Source organism: Alosa sapidissima, chromosome 10 (assembly GCF_018492685.1).
Source record: "Alosa sapidissima isolate fAloSap1 chromosome 10, fAloSap1.pri, whole genome shotgun sequence".
NCBI lineage: Eukaryota > Metazoa > Chordata > Actinopteri > Clupeiformes > Clupeidae > Alosa > Alosa sapidissima.
Genome location: NC_055966.1, coordinates 24,120,696 through 24,138,585, shown reverse-complemented (window position 1 = coordinate 24,138,585; position 17,890 = coordinate 24,120,696). Strand labels below are relative to the sequence as shown.

Here is a 17,890-nt window from a genome sequence, read left to right as displayed (position 1 = left end):
TGTGGTGAGGCATGGGAGGCCAGCCTGGGGGTCTCTAGGGCAACTGAAGGGAGAGTGGATAAGAAAAGCCTGTAACTGAGAGTGGGTGAGAGAGAAAGAGAGAAAGGGAGAAACAGAGGGAGTGGCAGACAGAGAGAGAGAAAGAAAGAAAGAAGCAGAGAGGGAATGAGTGGACAGGGAGAGAGAAAGAAAGAGAAAGATGAAGGGGAAGACTGAGAAAGAGAGAGAGGGGGATGTTATAAGATACAGACACCAGCCGTGGCATGGTGCTCCTGACTGATGTTATGTCTGCGTGTTGGTCCTGGCCGGACACACAATACCCCTTGGCACGTATAGCCACACTTTAGCCCACCAAATGCTCTGGATGTTTGTCTAAAGAGTGTGATCCTGTGTTTGTTGTTTAACTCTCAACAGTATTTCACTTCCAAGCATGAACTTATAAGACCTAGAAATACCAAATCAGCATGGATAAAATAATATTTATATCATGACACTACTCAGGGATTAACAACTCAGGGATTATGATGAGTATAGTGCATGATGCATTGTATTATTACACAAAGATAAACATTGGAGGTCAGAGGTTGGGACAGAGCATTTTTATAATAAAATATTACTTCACAGAAAGCACTATTTCATATACAGACACATACACGTACAGGACACTAGATAGTTACCGTGCAAGTGCTGTAATAACGTCCTTGTTCTATATTAACACTAATGCCTATGAGCTTCTTTAGCGGTTACCTCCATTACAGTTTTTTTCAGTCGCTAACAAGCGTTTGTCTAATCAGTTGTCACATTTTCATAACTCTAAACACAATTAGAACAGCATCGGTCTTTTGTGGCCATACCATTCACACATTTCATGTCGTTTTCACACAATATGCAGTCAGTGAACACATTTCCACAATGCTTACATTTTCTTAACAAACAAGCTATACCTCCCAACAAAATGATGGATTGTTTTTGCAGTATTTACGAAAGTTAACACACAACATCCCACAATAGCAAAAACAATATTCCAAACCTTAGATACAGTATAAAAACCTCTGCTTCTGCTACCAAGCGGTTTTATCCCATCGCCTTGGATACTGTAATATCAGATGCGATGTTTATGAAAACATGTGGCCTAACCCTGAAGATCGCAGAGATTATATACAGTGATTTTGTGCTTATTTTTGTTTTTATCTGGGCTTTTTGCTGTTGTATTTTTGTTCAGAATGCTCTTGTGTGTTTCATGGATATTTTGCTTTTTACTGGAATGCTTTGAACATTACATGTGGACATACAGTTCCCAACCAAGAAATTTAGTGTAAAAACGGCGGATTGCATGTTTTGTAAAACTGAAACATAAAAGTCTATGCAGTTTTTGTAATGTCAACAATAGCCAGTATTTTGAAACCTGGTGTACTTTGATTGACTGCATGTACCTTGTGAAGTGAAAACAAGTGTTATTCTTTGACAGAATAATTTCATTTTGAGTCAGATTTCCAGTGTTTTGGTAAAGTTAGTGTGTGCAGAGAAAGATGTGTTAGTATATATTTAACAAAATGTCTTTTTGAGAAGAAAATGATCCATTTGGCCAATTGTGTTTTGTAGGTGTGAGTCTGTGTTAAGAGTTTAGAAAAAGTATCCGAAGTATGGGTAAGCGCTTGTTAGCGATTGAAAAAAGCTGTAACACTAATGCCCCTATGAGCTTCTTTAGAGGTTACCTCCATTAACGCCCCCTGCTCTGTTAAGCCATTCTGTAGCTCACAGTCAGGCACCTATGAAAAATACCCGGGCCTCACCACGTCCCGTAAACCACCCCATCCATCCGATTCACATAAAGCAGGCACCGCCAGTAGCCCCATTTCCCCTCAGCCACATCCCAGTGGTGGCAGATGGCCTCTGGCAAAACACCCTCGTGCAGTGCCTTCAGGAAAGCAGGCCTGGCGAGCCACACCGGCACGAGACACAGCTTTTCATTTGGACAGATGCTGTCCGCACACCAGTCGGCGCTGTCCCAGCATGGGGTCCCATGGAACACGGAACACAGAGCACGGAACACAGACAGCACCACTAATGAGCATCAGCTCCGGGCCTGGCAGCTAGTTTCCTCAACTCTTTTTCTCCTGTGCTATGTCTTGTGTGTGTCTCCTGAGAGAGGGAGAGATCTGGTGTTTGAAAGCATGTTGGAATGTGTGTGTGTCTGTGTGTGTGTGTGTCTGTGTGTGTGTGTGTGTGTGTGTGTGTGTGTGTGTGTGTGTGTGTGTGTGTGTGTCTGTGTGTGTCTTGTGTGTGTAAGTGTCTGTGTGTGTTTGTGTGTGTCTGTGTGTGTGTGTGTGTCTGTGTGTGTGTGTGTGTGTGTGTGTGTCTGTGTGTGTCTTGTGTGTGTGTGTGTGTGTGTGTGTGTGTGTGTGTGTGTGTGTGTGTGTGTGTGTGTGTGTGTGTGTGTGTGTGTGTGTACTGTGTGTGTGGCACGTCCTTGTACAGTGTGTCCACTATAAGAGCTCCACTGGCCTCATTTCAAAAGCTGGCCAGATGTCCCCGAGATGCGGGTCCTTGCAGCAGCTCTTTGATAGCGTCTGACGTCTGACGGCATGCCATTGCCACGCATGCTGACTGTCCACGGCTGCAGAGGCTGCACGATCAGCAGGATTACACAAATAAACAATAAGCTGTGATCAGAGTTCAACTTTAATTACACTTGATCTACCCCCCCCCCCCCCCTTCCCCACTCCCACTTCCACATACACCCACCCACCACCAAACTAACCGATCTCTTCCCACAGAGCTGCTTTCCATCAAAACCCAGATTAAGCGCTATCGGCTGAAATCACTAGCTCACCCACTTCCATCAACCCCCCATCAACCCTCACTCCCCCCAACTCAGCCCAGGGAGTGTGATGGTATTTGGACCTGCAGAAGGTCTGGCTATTATGAGGTCAGACTGGAATGCCTGGGTGTGTATTCAACTGGGAGATCTGAGAGCTGAGCCTGATGTCCAGCTCCAAGAAATGGTCAAATATCAATGTTTTAGTCAGATTTTCAGTCTCCATGGAACGTAAACTGCACACAGCCATGTTCAGCCTCAGAGGTCAAAGCCTCTGGAATGGCTCTTAATTAAGCACATCTGTGTAATTAAATTGAGTAAATTATGCACAGTTGAGTCTAATGAAGCTCCTCCTCTGCCAAGCTGGACACTTTCAGTTTTACAGCTTTTTCCATCTTTCCACGTTCTTCCACACCCAAAATACTTGATGTGTGACTCATTTTGTGTGTATGCTATCTGTGTGTGTGTGTGTGTGTGTGTGTGTGTGTGTGTGTTTGTATATCTATGTATCTACTGTTTTTTTTTATTATTTCCATGTAGTCTTCCTCAAATTGTCAAAGCACTAAACATTTCTTGTGCAGCCACTAGTCCCAACAGATATTCACATTTGTATTAATTAATTCATATTTTAATAATTTACTTCCTTTACAGTTTAATTATTTCATTTTGTCACATTCCAGATATGTGTGGGGGAGTGGGTGTGAACTAAGGGAAGAGGATTTTAAAGATGCCCCCAGATTGTAGCACTGTAGCAACAACTCGAGTTAGGTAGCACCGTTGTTTTTGTTTTGTTTTATTTTGTATCGACAGTAATTTTTGACCTCAAGAAACAGAGATACAGTATGTAAAAAATCGCCGGAATGCTCCTTTAACAATTTAAGTCTCCTGGACAGCCTCGGAATGGTGTTGAGGCACTGACCAGTCAGACCAACTCGTAGCTCACTGATGGAAATCCACTCAAGCTAAGTCGGATTGAGCCTGGTCTGGACCTGGAGGAGAGACCTTGAGTAAATTATGTTGCTTTCCTACTGGAAAAAGCGGTGAGGAGTGTGAACTTGTGCCATGTGTAAAGGCTAAAGCACATGTACACTGCAGTGACTACAGGTGGGTTCCTCCTTCAGAAGAGATGTGCAAAGAAGGCCAAACCAGAGCATGGTGACCACAGTCTTCTAATTGGTCCATGTGTAGTGAAGATGCGTGAAGAAAAAGTGTCTACTGCTGTCACACAGCCAAGGTACTGAGCCTGATTTAGCATATAAAGTAAGCAAGTGTGTGTGTGTGTGTGTGTGTGGAGTGTGGGGGTGTAATGCATGCTTGAGTCAGCTGAGTAGCAGCGTGTGTCTGTTTGTGGGCATGTGTCTGTGTCACTATGCATGTCTGTGTGTGTGTGTGTGTGTGTTCCCAACAGCTGCCATCACCCTCAGATAGTCTTTCACTTTCTTTCCCATGCTGCCTCTTGGCCTCTGGTCCCCTGCCTGCAAAATGATTTAAAAAGCCACCGCACTGTCTTCTCCCTCCCTCCCTCTCCGACAACTGACCATTATGGGGACGAGAGGTTGGGAGCAAGGGGAGTACACAAAAATATCCTTGAGAGAGAGACAGAGAGCAAGAGAGAGAGAGAGATAGTCACCTATTTCACACTTGCCCTCCCCTGTAGCTACTGATTGTTACGGAAACAAGAGTGTGCTGGAGACACACATGCTGGAGAAACAGAAAAAACAGAGAGATGGAGGAAGGTAGAGAGAGAAAGAGAGAGACTGATAAAGAGAAAGAGACAGAGAGAGAGGTAGAGAGAGAGACTGATAGAGAGAGAGAGGGAGAGAGAGAGAGAGCAAAGGTGGAGGATAAATGATAAAGTGTGAACATCAGAGAGAGGGAAAGACACAGACTTGGAAAACAATCAGGAATGGCTAAAAGGTGTGTTGTGACAGGGGAGCCCTGGAACTCACAAATGAAAAACACACTACTGTGTTGGTTTGTGTTTTTTGTTCCGCAAATACGACAACATAACACCAGGGATGGTGTGGACTCTTGTGAGAAGGCTCACACAGCATGAATAAACTCTATCTGTTTTAACAGCAGCGTCTTCTCTGCAGGACCCAAAGAAAACAGCCCATCTGCCAAAGCCAACTGCAACACAGAATGGCTGAATATGACAAAGATCAGAACATTTTCCTCTATAATCTCTCCACACACAAATGGAGTCTTGATTCATTTAAATGGTAAATTACCACAAAAATTACCAGTCAAAATGGCTGAAGTCTCTCTAAACTGTTGCCAGTTTTGAACACTGATAAATTGCAACAGTGAACTTTCTATTTGGTCTAAAGGACTGGCATTGATAATGAGACATTCTTGAGCAATGAAGACTGTAATATGTTCTTCCATTAAAAGGACAGTTTTTGCTCTGTTGATGGTTGGCCCTGCATGTATGTCTTGGGAGCACAGGTTCACCATACAACATAGTGATTTATGATATTGTTGTTTAGATGAAGACTGATATGACTGCTACTGTATTCGTAAGCTCACCTCCTCAAAGCAACTTGACAAGTCAGCTGCTTGTCCTTTCATTGCTGCCTGGCTCATGTGTCATGGTGTATGTGTGTGTGTGTGTGTGTGTGTGTGTGTCTGTGTCATCTTCTCAAGCAGACATATCCAGACATATTCAGACTGCCTTTTCATGAGCGAGCCTCAAATCCATCAAATAAACTGTTCTCCTTCTCTAAAGAAAAACGCTCTCACCAGGCTGTTGGTCTCTCTCGGCTGAGATGAAAGGACTTGCCCCCAGTCTCCTTTGTAAGCGAATAAAACAGCCCACTCTCCCACTTCCCCACCACCATCAGCAGCACCAGCACCACCCCCAACATCCCCCACAGTTATTTTTACCATAGTCCTTTGTGGTGACACCCCACGACTCACACGACCTCAGGCATGGAAGAGAGGCGGGTGTGGAGCAGGCACCGAGAGGATCAAGCCCCAAAAGAGACTCCATATTCAGGCTTCCAGATCATGAGGCCCCCTCAAAGAGGTGAAAGGCACCAGCATGTTCGACCCTATTGTTGGACATCGCTGGATTCCACTACGGCCTTCGTGTTGCCTGGAAGACAGGAGGCCCATTTTAGCAGATCTGACATGTCCGAGAGCCTGGCAGTGCCCTGTGTGTTTGTGTGTTAAAGGGGGCCATGTTGAGTCTCCGTGGTCGAGGAGGTCAGCGGTCAAAGGGGACCCTGTCTGCTGGGTGGGCTGGTGGGGGCTGTGCCACTCCCAGACCCTGGAGAAAGACTTTCCCTGGGTCTCTTTTGGAGGCCTTTTTTTTAGAGCACCACAGAGCACCACACACACACACTGACACACACACACACACACACACACACACACACACACACACACACCAGCCTCTGAAGACTTCCTCAAACAGCCCAATCAAAGGGGTGGTGAGGGGGGAGGGGGAGTGGACGCCAAAGGACCTCTGAGGTCACACAACAAGGGCTCGGGGTGGCCATGATGACGTCTCCCAGTCAGGGCTCAACTATTCAGCGACTAACAAGCTCACTTTTTGTGCTTGCGAAAGTACGTCACCAGGGGCAGTTCATTTCATTCAAGTCATCATTTGACATTTGTGTGGCCTGAACCCTTGAAACCCAAGAAAAAGGCTGTAATGTCTAAATAAAATTAACAATTGTATCTTAGTAAACTGATATAGAATAGTTCTGTATTAATAGACACAATAAAAGGGCTTTAGTACACAGAGGTAAGTAATAAAGTAGAATTTCTAAAACCAAAATTATAATTTAAAATAAAGTTTTAAAAATGTAAATGTTTTGAGTTCAGAGCCTGCAGGTGCAGGTCATCTTTATCATCCTTTCCTTTCAGCATGATGTTAAGGCCAAAGTCCATTGACAATGTCTGATGTCAAGAGGTGCCAAGGTTTAGACCTTCATTCTTTCTAATGGAGAAAAGCCCACTGACGGTGTCTGGCGTGTATCACCGCCAGAGCTTAGAACACAGTTCTACTTCTTGACCATAGACTGTATAAAGAAGGTTCTTGACATGCCAGCAAATTATATTGTCTCTATATGGCTCTAGGTGCAGGCCTTTAAATCAGTGTGTCTGTAGAATGAACATAAAGAATATCTGGGCCCAACAGATTTGGATCAGATTCAGATCTGGGATTTTTAAATCTGCAATTGTATAGACCCTTTCAAGAGAGTTCCATTATCAGCATCATAGTTGGCCCCACAAGGCTTCCGTTTTAACATTCCATATGTTATAATACAGAGGAAGTAGATTGGGAACCAAATAGAACGTTCAAGCATTGTTTTTGTTTTGACCCTTTCAACAATAAAAACAAAAACAATGCTTGAACGTTCTATTTGGGCCCCAATCTACTTCCTCTGCATTAAGATAACATATGGAATGTTAAAAAGGAAGTCTTGTGGGGCCAACTATGATGCTGATAATGGAACTCTCTTGAAAGGGTCTATAAGAATGTATTCTACTAAAAGAATGTTGAGAACCAGCGGTAACCAGTGATTCTAGAGTGCTACGCTCCGCTCTAAGATCTTTGGTGTTAATACCAGTTCAGGCTATTTGCTTTGACAGACATTTTATTGCTTCCAACAGCTCAGCAGTCTTCCTCTCGATGCTGTAGTTTTCCACTGGAGAGGTAGAACAGAGGAGCATTGAAAGACCCGGAGCCAGTAATGAGTTCCCACACAACAATGAAAAGGTCAAACGTCTCCTGAGTAGATGTGAACACACACTGAGGAATTCACATCATTAGAAGTCAAGCATCCAATTGGCTATATAAACTCATCTGACACAACAACAACTTCCATTAATATAGTGATATAGCCACCAAGGCACCCAAAGCGCTTTACAGCGAAGGGGGAACCTCACCACCGCTGTTTAACGCCAACCTGGGTGATGCACAATAGCCATAATGCGCCAGTACGCTCACCACACACCAGCTTCAGGAGGAGGGTGAATGAGCCAGTTACACTGGGAGATGATTAAGGAGCCAGATTGAATGAGCTCAACAGAATCCAAAGTGACAAGACGATGATTCATATGTACGTTATACGTAAACAAGAAACTTTACTTTGAAAACTGGCTTGAACCCTCTTGAACATGTGCTCAGAGTCTATGGTCTGTATATCTTGTGAAAAAGTGTGAATAGTGTGAATTGTGAAGTAGTAGTATATTGCACGTTGTGGTGAAGTGACTGGCTTGCCATTTGAAAATGAGGGCTACTGAGAGCGGATGAGACTCATGACCTCCTAATGCCAGACATTGCGGTATTGATCAATGCTGTCTGGGGATGTGAGAACGCTGGTGTCTGTGTGGCTATGTGTCTGCATTTATATTTGGTGTGTCTGCTTGTTTATGTGTGCATGTGTCTGCATGTGTCAGTATCGGGATCCATCGCACGTGTGCAGTTGTTGTGCAGAGTTTGAATGTGTGTGTGTGTGTGTGTGTGTGTGTGTGTGTGTGTGTGTGGGTGTGTGTGTTGGATGGGGCGGGGGTGTGTGTGGGGGGTGGGGGGTTGGTAGATGCACCTCACTCATACCCCACGCCATCCATACTGCTCCTTGTCGGAGCTGGCACTCACATCGGCAGCTGTCCAAGGTGCTGAAGGTTGAGGGCGCTGAAGGCGTGTCAGAGAAGGTGAGGCCGGTCAAAAGGTGTCAATGTCAGTGTCAGTCCGGTGGTTTTCAAACTGGAGATTGTGTTGCTGTTGTGAAAACGCACGCTGGCTGGGGATGCTCGCTTCCCTCATCCACTCAGCCACACAAATGTGGGTCAGTAGTATTTATGAGTGTATATGTTACCACAGAACAGCACATGTGGAAATGGACCTCATCTTTGCAGGAGGATTAATACTAATGGGTAACAAAGTAGATTGTCTGTCCCTGTACAGCTATACTATGACGCAAACAGTGGAACAATTATGGCACAGCAATGCAGTGAGTGCGGATGCAATAACAACATATTGAATTATGAAACAATTGTAAAAGTTAGGCTCCAACCTTTAACCCTTTGTATACAGTATATGCCACGTCCCCTGTCCATTGTTTTTATTCAATTGGCCTGTCTGATTCCTCATCCTCTTTAGGTGTTTATTTAGCTCAGGAGAAAGCGGATCTGTCCTGTGTCCAAGTAAGATGCAGGAAGCTGATCAGGGGCTTTCATTTCCTCCATTAGAATATCATCATCAAAGAATAAACAGTGGCTGCGCTTATGTGCACACTTCACAATGAAGAACCACCTCTTTTGTACGCAGACAAAGACATAATAATACTATAGTGTTTCATACACACAGGGGATATGAGTAGGGGTTGAAGTGGAGAGTTCTATTGTACTCGGCCTGCTCAATTGACTGTGATGAGATGGGCTTCAGTCCTCTTAAGATCCCTATGTCAACTGCAAGTGGCTAACTGACACCGACAGGTCACCTGTAGAGTCACATGGACACACACAGGCGCCGGTGACCTTTTGAACTAGACTAGAGCATAGGTCACTGCTCAAGCCTGCCTTGTGTCTTTTTTGTGATCTAAGCATAGTTCTAGTTCTAGAATGAAACGATTCCGTGTAGAAATAACTGTAAGTGAGTGATTGGTCCGGCCAAATCCTTAAATCTGCCAGAGCCACTGTTTTCTGATCAGCCATACATTGCATGTTAACATGCTACAAATCTTTCAATCTATTGGGGCTTAAGCGTTTGGCAGCAGTTAAAAGCTGATTTGATGCTAACAGATGTAGAATTTGTAATTCATAAAGGGACTAATTGCAGAGATGGAAACCTGGCTTCAGAGAGTAAAAGTCCCACCATGTACTGGTTCTGCCTGTGCATGTAAAAGAGGCGATTGCTCTAATTAACTCATCTACCTGGCTGAAGAGTTGAGCCGGTTTAGTAAATGGTTAGAACAAATACGTGGTAGGACTTCAACATTCTGAAGCCAGATTGTAATGATTGCATTGTAATGATGAAATGCCATTCAAACTCACTTGCAAAGTGCTTTTTTAATGTATGATTACAAAACACCAAATCCAGATTAAAAGTAGTTGTAAATCCATAAAATTAATAGTTTAATTCTTCTATTCTCTCATCAGTCATTTAAAAACAGCAGTAATGAAAACCTGACACCTCACATAGTGGGTTATGATCAGGAACATTTTTAGGAAGTCCATTTAGAGGTTACAGGCACGGCTATAATAAAATGACAGGACTTTTCTGCCCTCTTGTGGACATTTTGGAAATACAAAAGGGAAATCAAAACAACATTGTATATAATAACATTGTTATAATAAAAAATGCTGTAAACACCATTCCTATAATAATTAGGTTTATGATACTGTTAAAATGTATAATATTTAAATGTAAGGATTTCAATATTGTTCAGTTTATATTTTGTGCATAACATTCAGTGTAACAAACAACCCTGTACACGATGAAACATTAATTAAATTATGCATTTCTAGACAGAGTTAAAGCCTTTTAAAATTATTGAACCCTATATTTGCCTCAATAATTTCTAGGTTTAAGGGTGATTAAGTATCTTACAGTGCAGAGTATTATGGGTTATTGTACAAGAAAATGCAAAAACACAGTAAAAACTGACAACTCAGATATTAATGATAAATTCCATTTCAAAGAAAATACATTGCCTTGGACGTGATTACCACAAACTAAGAAGAAGAGGGAAAAAACTCTGTCACACATAAAATCAGAAAAAAGGCCAAACGTGTTGGCTAATGTCAAATGATTGTTGGCTGATTAGATTGTCTTGGTGACTCCCAAACTCCCATGACAACACCCTGAAAAGCTCATTGCTTTGTTTAGCATCTCAGACATAACGGTGGTGTTCTGAGGTGTGTGTGGGTGACCTCTTAGAGAAGCATGTGGAGCTGTCTGGAGGTGGGAGAGGTGGCGCAGGCGTTTGGTCACCTCAGTCCTGGTCTGAGAGACCCACCAAGCGGGCACTGACCTCCCACAGGCGACAAGCAGCAACATCATCCCTGCCCTCAACAGCTGTCTCCTTCTCAGAGCAGTCACTGAAGGACACATGCACACACACACACACACACACACACACAAACACAGTATTGAGATACACACACAGGTGCACCACAGCAAATACCGGTATACATATTACTCCTGAACACAAATATTGAAAAAGGAGCATCAATTATGTACATGACTATATCATCCATATACGGCTTTCCATTTACACTACTACACTAGATCTGACTGTTCTGTTTCCTGACTGGCTCAAAACAGATTCATTCATAAAACCTCCAGACCTGGCTGATTCTGAAACAGACTTCTGAAAGCATCTGAGTCACATGACTGAATTTGTATACTTGTTTATCTGTGAATATACCCAAATAAAGATAAACCCATTAAATTGTAATGTAGAACTCCACAGAGCGCACTGTATTCCAGACCTACCTAAAGTAAGAGCCAGACTTGCTCTCCAGCCCTTCTGTCACGGCACAATAGATGGACGTCTGGGCACCCTCCCACGGCGTCTTCATGAGCATGTATGAGGGGAGCATGAGCACACTCCTCAGGAAGGGGAACCAGCACTCCACATGCCGGCCCAGCTCCGTCCGGATCACCCCCGGATGAAGACTGTACGACGTAACGCCGGTGCCTACAGAGGTAGATAACTCATCACTCCAGCTTTTTTTTTTTTTTTTTTTTTAAGTTATATTTTTGGGCTTTTAAGCCTTTTAATTGACAGTAAGAGAGGACAGGGAATTAATGGGAAAGATGGGGAATGGGTTCGGGGAATGACCTCGATTCAAACCTGGGTCCCTGTGGGCAGTGGGCCCAAATGTGGTGCCGGGCGCCAACGTTACGGCTTCGTTATTACTGCCCCATTCAGGGGAATCAGGGGAAAGTGAATTACATTCAAATGGTGTTTACCAGGAGCAGACCCATTTTCCTATCGCCACAGTAGAAGTTATATAAGTGCACTGAGAATTTAACCTATGCTGCCTGCTATTTCCATGGTTTGCTAATCTAGACAAGGGCTGACAGCTTTTTAAAACATACTTAGTTGACAGTATGCAGAGATTATCCTCAACTCCATCAAGCTATCAAATGTGAATTTTGTACGAGAGGCATTTGTCTGTAAACTTCATGGAAGTTAGCATGCGTCAGTTTCTATAGTTCGTCAGTTATATATGCGTCAGTTTCTACAGTTTCTAGTTGCTGGGGACCCATACTATACATTTATAACATAAAACTTCCGGGTCCACAATGGGGCTCTATGGGCTGGCAAGTAGACTATAATTGAGACCTATCCACGCAGACTCCATGCTTTAATTGCGGCCAAAGGCGCACCTACTCAATGCTGACTTGATGGGAGTAAATATTTATGCAATCACTTATTTTGCCGTTTATATATGAATATATTTTTTATTAATTAACATTACTTAGTTGAAATCTGAGTTTACTTTGACATTAAAGAGGGGGTTTTTGTAAACTAAAAAGCCAAATTAAATTGATCAAGATTCCATTTCTAAAACCAGTCAAAGTGGAAATATCCAAAGGGGGTGAATACTGTTTATAGGCACTGTAATGCCCTAGGCTTAACTCCATGGGTGAGAGGGCCTTCAGCATGGCTGGCCTTAAACTCTGGAATGCCCTGCCACAGGCACTGCACAAACGCACAACACCTTCTAAACCACACTGAAAACACATCTCATTTGAATGACTTTCCCCTCTGTCTCTTAGTTGTTTCCCACTGCCTCATAACTGCTTCCATCCCTGTTTTTTTTTATTATTGCTTGTATTTCTGCATCACCTCCACCCATTATATGCAGCCCCTCATGCTCTTGTAGTACTTTTATAACAATGTCTTCTATTTACAGTAATATGCATTGTGTGTCTGTGTATCTTTGTTCTCTTGAGAGTACAGTGTCCTCTTTGCTTGAAAACAATACAACATAATGTGTTTGCCATACCTACAACCTATTGGTACATGTCAATAACACCTCGGTTCATTACAAAAACTGCAGCATAATATTGCATATAAGTATTGAGACCACTTGTGTTGTTTCACCTTAAGTTTTAGTTGTAGTTGACTGTAGCAATTGAATAAAACCTCAAACTGTTCCACATGTATATCTTATTTTTGTTTATAATACCAATAATCCTGGTACCATACCAAATGTTAGCAGCTTGACACCCATACATACTGCCAGAAACACACACCCTTTGCCATATACATAATCTGCCATGTGAGATCAGAATGTACCTCAGTATATTACTCTTGTTGTTGCACTTGTTGCACTTCCCTCTTTACCTCTCATCCTGCGAGCGAGCTCTCGGGAGAAGAGGACATTGGCCAACTTGCTCTGTCTGTAGCTGACCAGTGAGCTGTATGGCCTCTTGTCGAAAAACAGATCATCAAAGTCAATTTTTCCTGTAGGAGAAAAACAGGCATCGTGTTACTGTATGTTGCATCTTTGTTTTCCAGTAAAATCACTTGCCAATTATGGGTCATCTTCTTGTATACTGTTGTAATTCCAATTTCAACTGTTTCAAGTGTTTTTTTTAATCATAAGTCAATAGAATTTCAAGCAATATTACCTCCTTTGTGTGCAATGCTTGACACATTCACTACCCGGCTAGGACTGGACTTCTTCAGCACTCCTATCAGCATGTTGGTCAGAAGAAAATGTCCCAGATGGTTGACAGCCAGTTGAGTTTCATAGCCATCCTCCGTCACCCACTTGGGGCACATCATCACACCTGAGGGACAAACATCATTAATAAGCTTTATTTGTATAGCACCTTTGTATAGCATCTGCTCCATTGGACCCCCCCCCCCCCCCCCCCCCCTCCTCAACTGAATGGAATGGATGCAGTGTTTCGTAATGAAGTGTACAGGCATTCAGGGACAGGTCACAAGTTTATAGACCCCTGTACACACAACCTTGGCTCTGAGCCTAACCCCAGTTGACTTGTGAATTACCGGTCAAAAGTTTGGGGTCATTTAGAAATTTCCATTCCACTCCATTATAGACAGAATACCAGCTGAGATCAGTTGCACTGTTTTTTAATCAGGGCAGCAGTTTTCAGATTACATTATGTGCTTACATAATTGAAAAAGGGTTCGCCAATGTTTTCTTAGTTAGCCTAAAATTATTACTAAATAGAATGTGCCTTTGGAACATTGGATGAATGGTTGCTGATAATGGGCAATGTAGATACTGCATTAAAACTGCATTGTAGATACTGCGTTAAAACTGCATTACAACTGCATTAAACTGCATTTCTTTCTACATCAGTCGAGTTAAGTACTGTAATTCACACATATGTCTTTTCTCTCTTAAGATCCTTTTACCCATAATGGGTTATTCTTAAAGTGGAAACAGCAGTTTAAAGGGAATTACTGAAAGTTCCTGCTGCGGCGCACACCTCACCAGCATTGTTAATGAGAATGTCCAGTCGCTCTTCCGTGGCAATAAACTCTTTGGAAAACTGACGCACAGAATACAGGGAGGCCAGATCCAGGTGGCGCACCACCACGTTTCCATTTCCTGTGGATGTGCGAATATATTCTGCCGTCCTCTCTCCCCTGATCAGGTCCCTGCACGCCATCACCACTCGAGCCCCTGGAAACACACACTATTACCCAAGGCAAATACAGTGGACACATACAGCGCAGACATACTCAATTTCCATAAAGGTGGGTGTGTTCATTGCACTAACAATATGGGTGAAAGTGTTATACACTAACAGAATCAGCCAGCACAAATTTAATTTAGAATGCATGCAAAGGCACAGTGTTCACACTCTGGTCATTCAGAGAGCAACAGACAAATGACATGATTATGAGAATAGACATGATAGTAATTTTGTGCAGTTCAGCCAAACACATTGCACTTCACTGAGTCAAATACACAGTAAAATCATATTCATGCATAACGATAGAAATGCTGGTTATGAAAAGGAGACTTTCTTGTACCTCTGCGAGCCATGTCATGTGCCGTCTCCTTGCCAATGCCAGTGTTGGCTCCAGTGATCAGCACTGTCTTCCCGTGAAGACGTGCCCGGCTGCGACATCTGCCCCCTGCTATCCATTTCCTCAGTGCAAGCAGACCTTTGTCAGGGGACAAGATACTTTAGTTTCTCATTTAATAAAGAAAGCACATTTGTCCAATTTTTTCCCCATGCAAAACCAAATCAGCCATAAATTGTGGGTGTTATGGACTTGAAGGGCTAGTCCCATATGGTAGACTGTCCCATAAAACCCAACTTGCACAAATATTTAATTTATTAAGAGAGGCACAGCTATTAGATGGAGTGTTTAGGACTTTCCTGTCTCTGGACAACTACAGATTATATGGGCAACACACTTTGCAGACGATCTAGGTCATTTAATAATCCTGATAACAGTGAAGCAAGGAATGAACCAACGTTTATATAAAATGGGTAAGGAGAGAACTGAGCTCTTTTAAAAGCTATGAGAGCAGCTGAATCAAGACCCACAAAATGTCAGAGAGACAATGTAAGAGACATCACTTTAAATCCCCTTTGTTTCATTACTCTCTCCACCACTAGGGTTAAGAGAGCGATGTCCCCGTTCATTTTATGATATACACGCTGCCACAACAAATCGCACGCAGATTAACGGAATATAAGGCATGGCATTGAATAGCAGGACAAAGAGACAAACAGTCGTGACTCACAGAAAGCTATCACCACGGTTACAGCGACGGACTTGGCAAAAGCAGATGACAAAACTTCTTCCCACATCTCCTACGCCGGTAACGGTTTGTACCCGAACCGAGACCCTCCTCGCGACTGACCTCTGATCGAGTTAATGTTGTGATGTTTGTCTCTCTCTCTCTCCTCTCCCGAACGAGGCTATGAATAGGTTTAAGCAACTTAACACAGCGGCTTATAGACAACCCAGTAAGCTTCCTGGCTGATGAATTCCTCTCCAATGAGACACATTACGAAGCAGAGCATCCTCACAGCGAATAGAAGAGCAGCAGTCATCGATATGGACCGCCGTGTGCCTGGGCCCGGGGCATTAAATACCAAGTTGCATAGGCTACAGTCTGTGCAGTTATGTTGACGATAGAGATAAATACAGGTTCCAGATGACATGTCTACAGTGACAGATAAGAAGTATAGAGGGTTATGTACAGAGAGTATAGACATTATATATATATAGTAGGGTGAAAAGACCATGGTTTGGGTGGGTGGCATCCTTGACAATGGATTTGGCTTTGTTTGTAGGCTACAGTGTTTATGATATGTGTTGTGGATGGAGGGGAGTTGGAATAGTCCTTTGGGCAGATTTCACTACTCTTTGTAGTGCCTTGCGATCGGCAGCGCAGTACAGAGATGCAGTTTGTGAGTGTGCTCTCAATGGTACAGCGGTAGAAGTCTGATAGAATTCTAGGACATAGCTGTGCTTTCTTAAGGGTCCATAGAAAGTGAGGGCCTTCTTCACCAGATTGGAGGAGTTGAGAGACCAAGAAAAATGTTCTGTGATGTGAACCCCAAGGAACTTAAAGCTAGACACACATTCCACCTCAGCACCACTGATGTGGAGGGGGGTATGTGCCCTGCTCTTCGTTCTCTTGAAGTCCACAATGATCTCCTTGGTCTTCTGAGTGTTGACTGCCAGGTTATTGTTTTTAAACCACATATAGCTAGTTGCTGAACCTCATCCCTATTTCATTCTCCTCTCTGATCAGGCCCACCACTGTGGTGTCATCTGCAAACTTGATTATGGCATTGGAGCCATAAACAGGGGCGCAGTCGTGGGTGAAGAGGGAGTAGAGCAGAGGGCTCAACACACAGCCCTGCGGCACGCCAGTGTTCTGGGTGATGGTGGAGGAGGAGAGACTTCCTAATTTAACAGTCTAGGGTCTGTTAGTAAGGAAGTCCATAATCCAGTTGCAGAGTGAGTTGCTGATGCCAAGCTGGCTGAACTTGGAGATCAGCTTGGAGGGGATCACAGTGTTGAATGCTGAACTGAAGTCAATAAACAGCATTCTAACATATGTATTGGGACTGTCCAGGTAGGGGAGTGCCAGGTGGAGCGCTGTGGAGATGGCATCCTCTGTTGATCTGTTGCGTCGTTAGGTAAATTGGTACGGGTCCAGTATAGCAGGCAGACATGATTTAAATTGTGAGAGGACCAGCTTCATGTTTCATGTTTTGAGATGTGATGCATGCTGGGTTGAACACAATGGAGCTCCATTGTGTTCAAACCCTTCAACCCAGCATGCATCACATCAAGTCAGATCTGCACAGATCTGCCAGTAGGGGTTAAGTCAATAGGCTTGTTCGTCTTTATGCAGATCTGACTTGATGTGATGCATGCTGGGTTGAACACAATGCATACTGGGATGGACGCAATGCTTACTGGTTAGAAGCCCTGTCCGACTTCTGTCAGCTGGGAGAGGGAGTTAAGTCATTTAGAGAAGAATGACCGCGTCGCAGGAAGTGCATCATAACAAGGGGACGCCAGACCCTCTTGCAACAGCTGTACTCAGTGATACTGCAGACTCTTAAAGTAGTTAGAAAATAAGGCAGAAAAACTACAAGTTTCCTCATGCTGCTTCCTTATGTTGGAATGTGCAAAAATGTACAAACAATCAAGAGGATGCCTTCTTGTATGTGATTTCTGCAACAGTGATACTGCAAACGTGTTGATAGCCTATATTGTATTTTTATGCTGTAGCCTAGTGTAAAGCATGTCACACAGTAGCATAGCCTAGAGAAAACACTTAATTGATGTGATATAATGATAACTTGTATGCCTACAATGGTTTATTAAACATCATAGTCATTTATTTAGTCAGTCATCATGTTCATGTTAATGAATAGGAAGGACATCTAAACGATAGCCATAAACCAAAATTTCGCGCAATATCTGCCGAGAGTTCCTATGCGTGAGTCACGAGCTCCTTCCAGCTGACTCTGGCAGATCACGTGGAGAGTCAGTCGCGATCGATTATTTAATAAATAAATGTGAATTATGAATAATAATAAAAAGCTTTTACCTAATGTGACTATTTTTTCCATGAACTATA

At 43.2% G+C, this 17,890-nt stretch overlaps 1 protein-coding gene across 1 annotated transcript; it reads right to left on the bottom strand.

Annotated features, from left to right (window-relative positions):
- Positions 1-9,868: 9,868 nt before the first annotated feature.
- On the bottom strand, positions 9,869-17,033 carry LOC121721061 (retinol dehydrogenase 12). The gene is made up of 7 exons (XM_042107644.1): positions 15,527-17,033; positions 14,803-14,937; positions 14,258-14,449; positions 13,422-13,583; positions 13,135-13,254; positions 11,271-11,475; positions 9,869-10,873 (listed from the first exon to the last, which is right to left on the bottom strand). Exons 1-7 carry the CDS (start codon positions 15,591-15,593, stop codon positions 10,768-10,770), a joined length of 987 nt encoding a protein of 328 aa, XP_041963578.1. The 5' UTR covers positions 15,594-17,033; the 3' UTR covers positions 9,869-10,767.
- Positions 17,034-17,890: the final 857 nt, after the last annotated feature.

What these genes read in the sequence shown, in the direction of transcription:
- LOC121721061 (XM_042107644.1), bottom strand. Translation starts at nt 15,593, where the DNA reads ATGTGGGAAGAAGTTTTGTCATCTGCTTTTGCCAAGTCCGTCGCTGTA. An exon ending in AACCGTGGTGATAGCTTTCT is followed by an intron (nt 14,938 to 15,526) that starts GTGAGTCACGAC and finishes CCCCTGACAAAG; the next exon opens with GTCTGCTTGCACTGAGGAAA. An exon ending in AAGCATTGCACACAAAGGAG is followed by an intron (nt 13,255 to 13,421) that starts GTAATATTGCTT and finishes TTTCTCCTACAG; the next exon opens with GAAAAATTGACTTTGATGAT.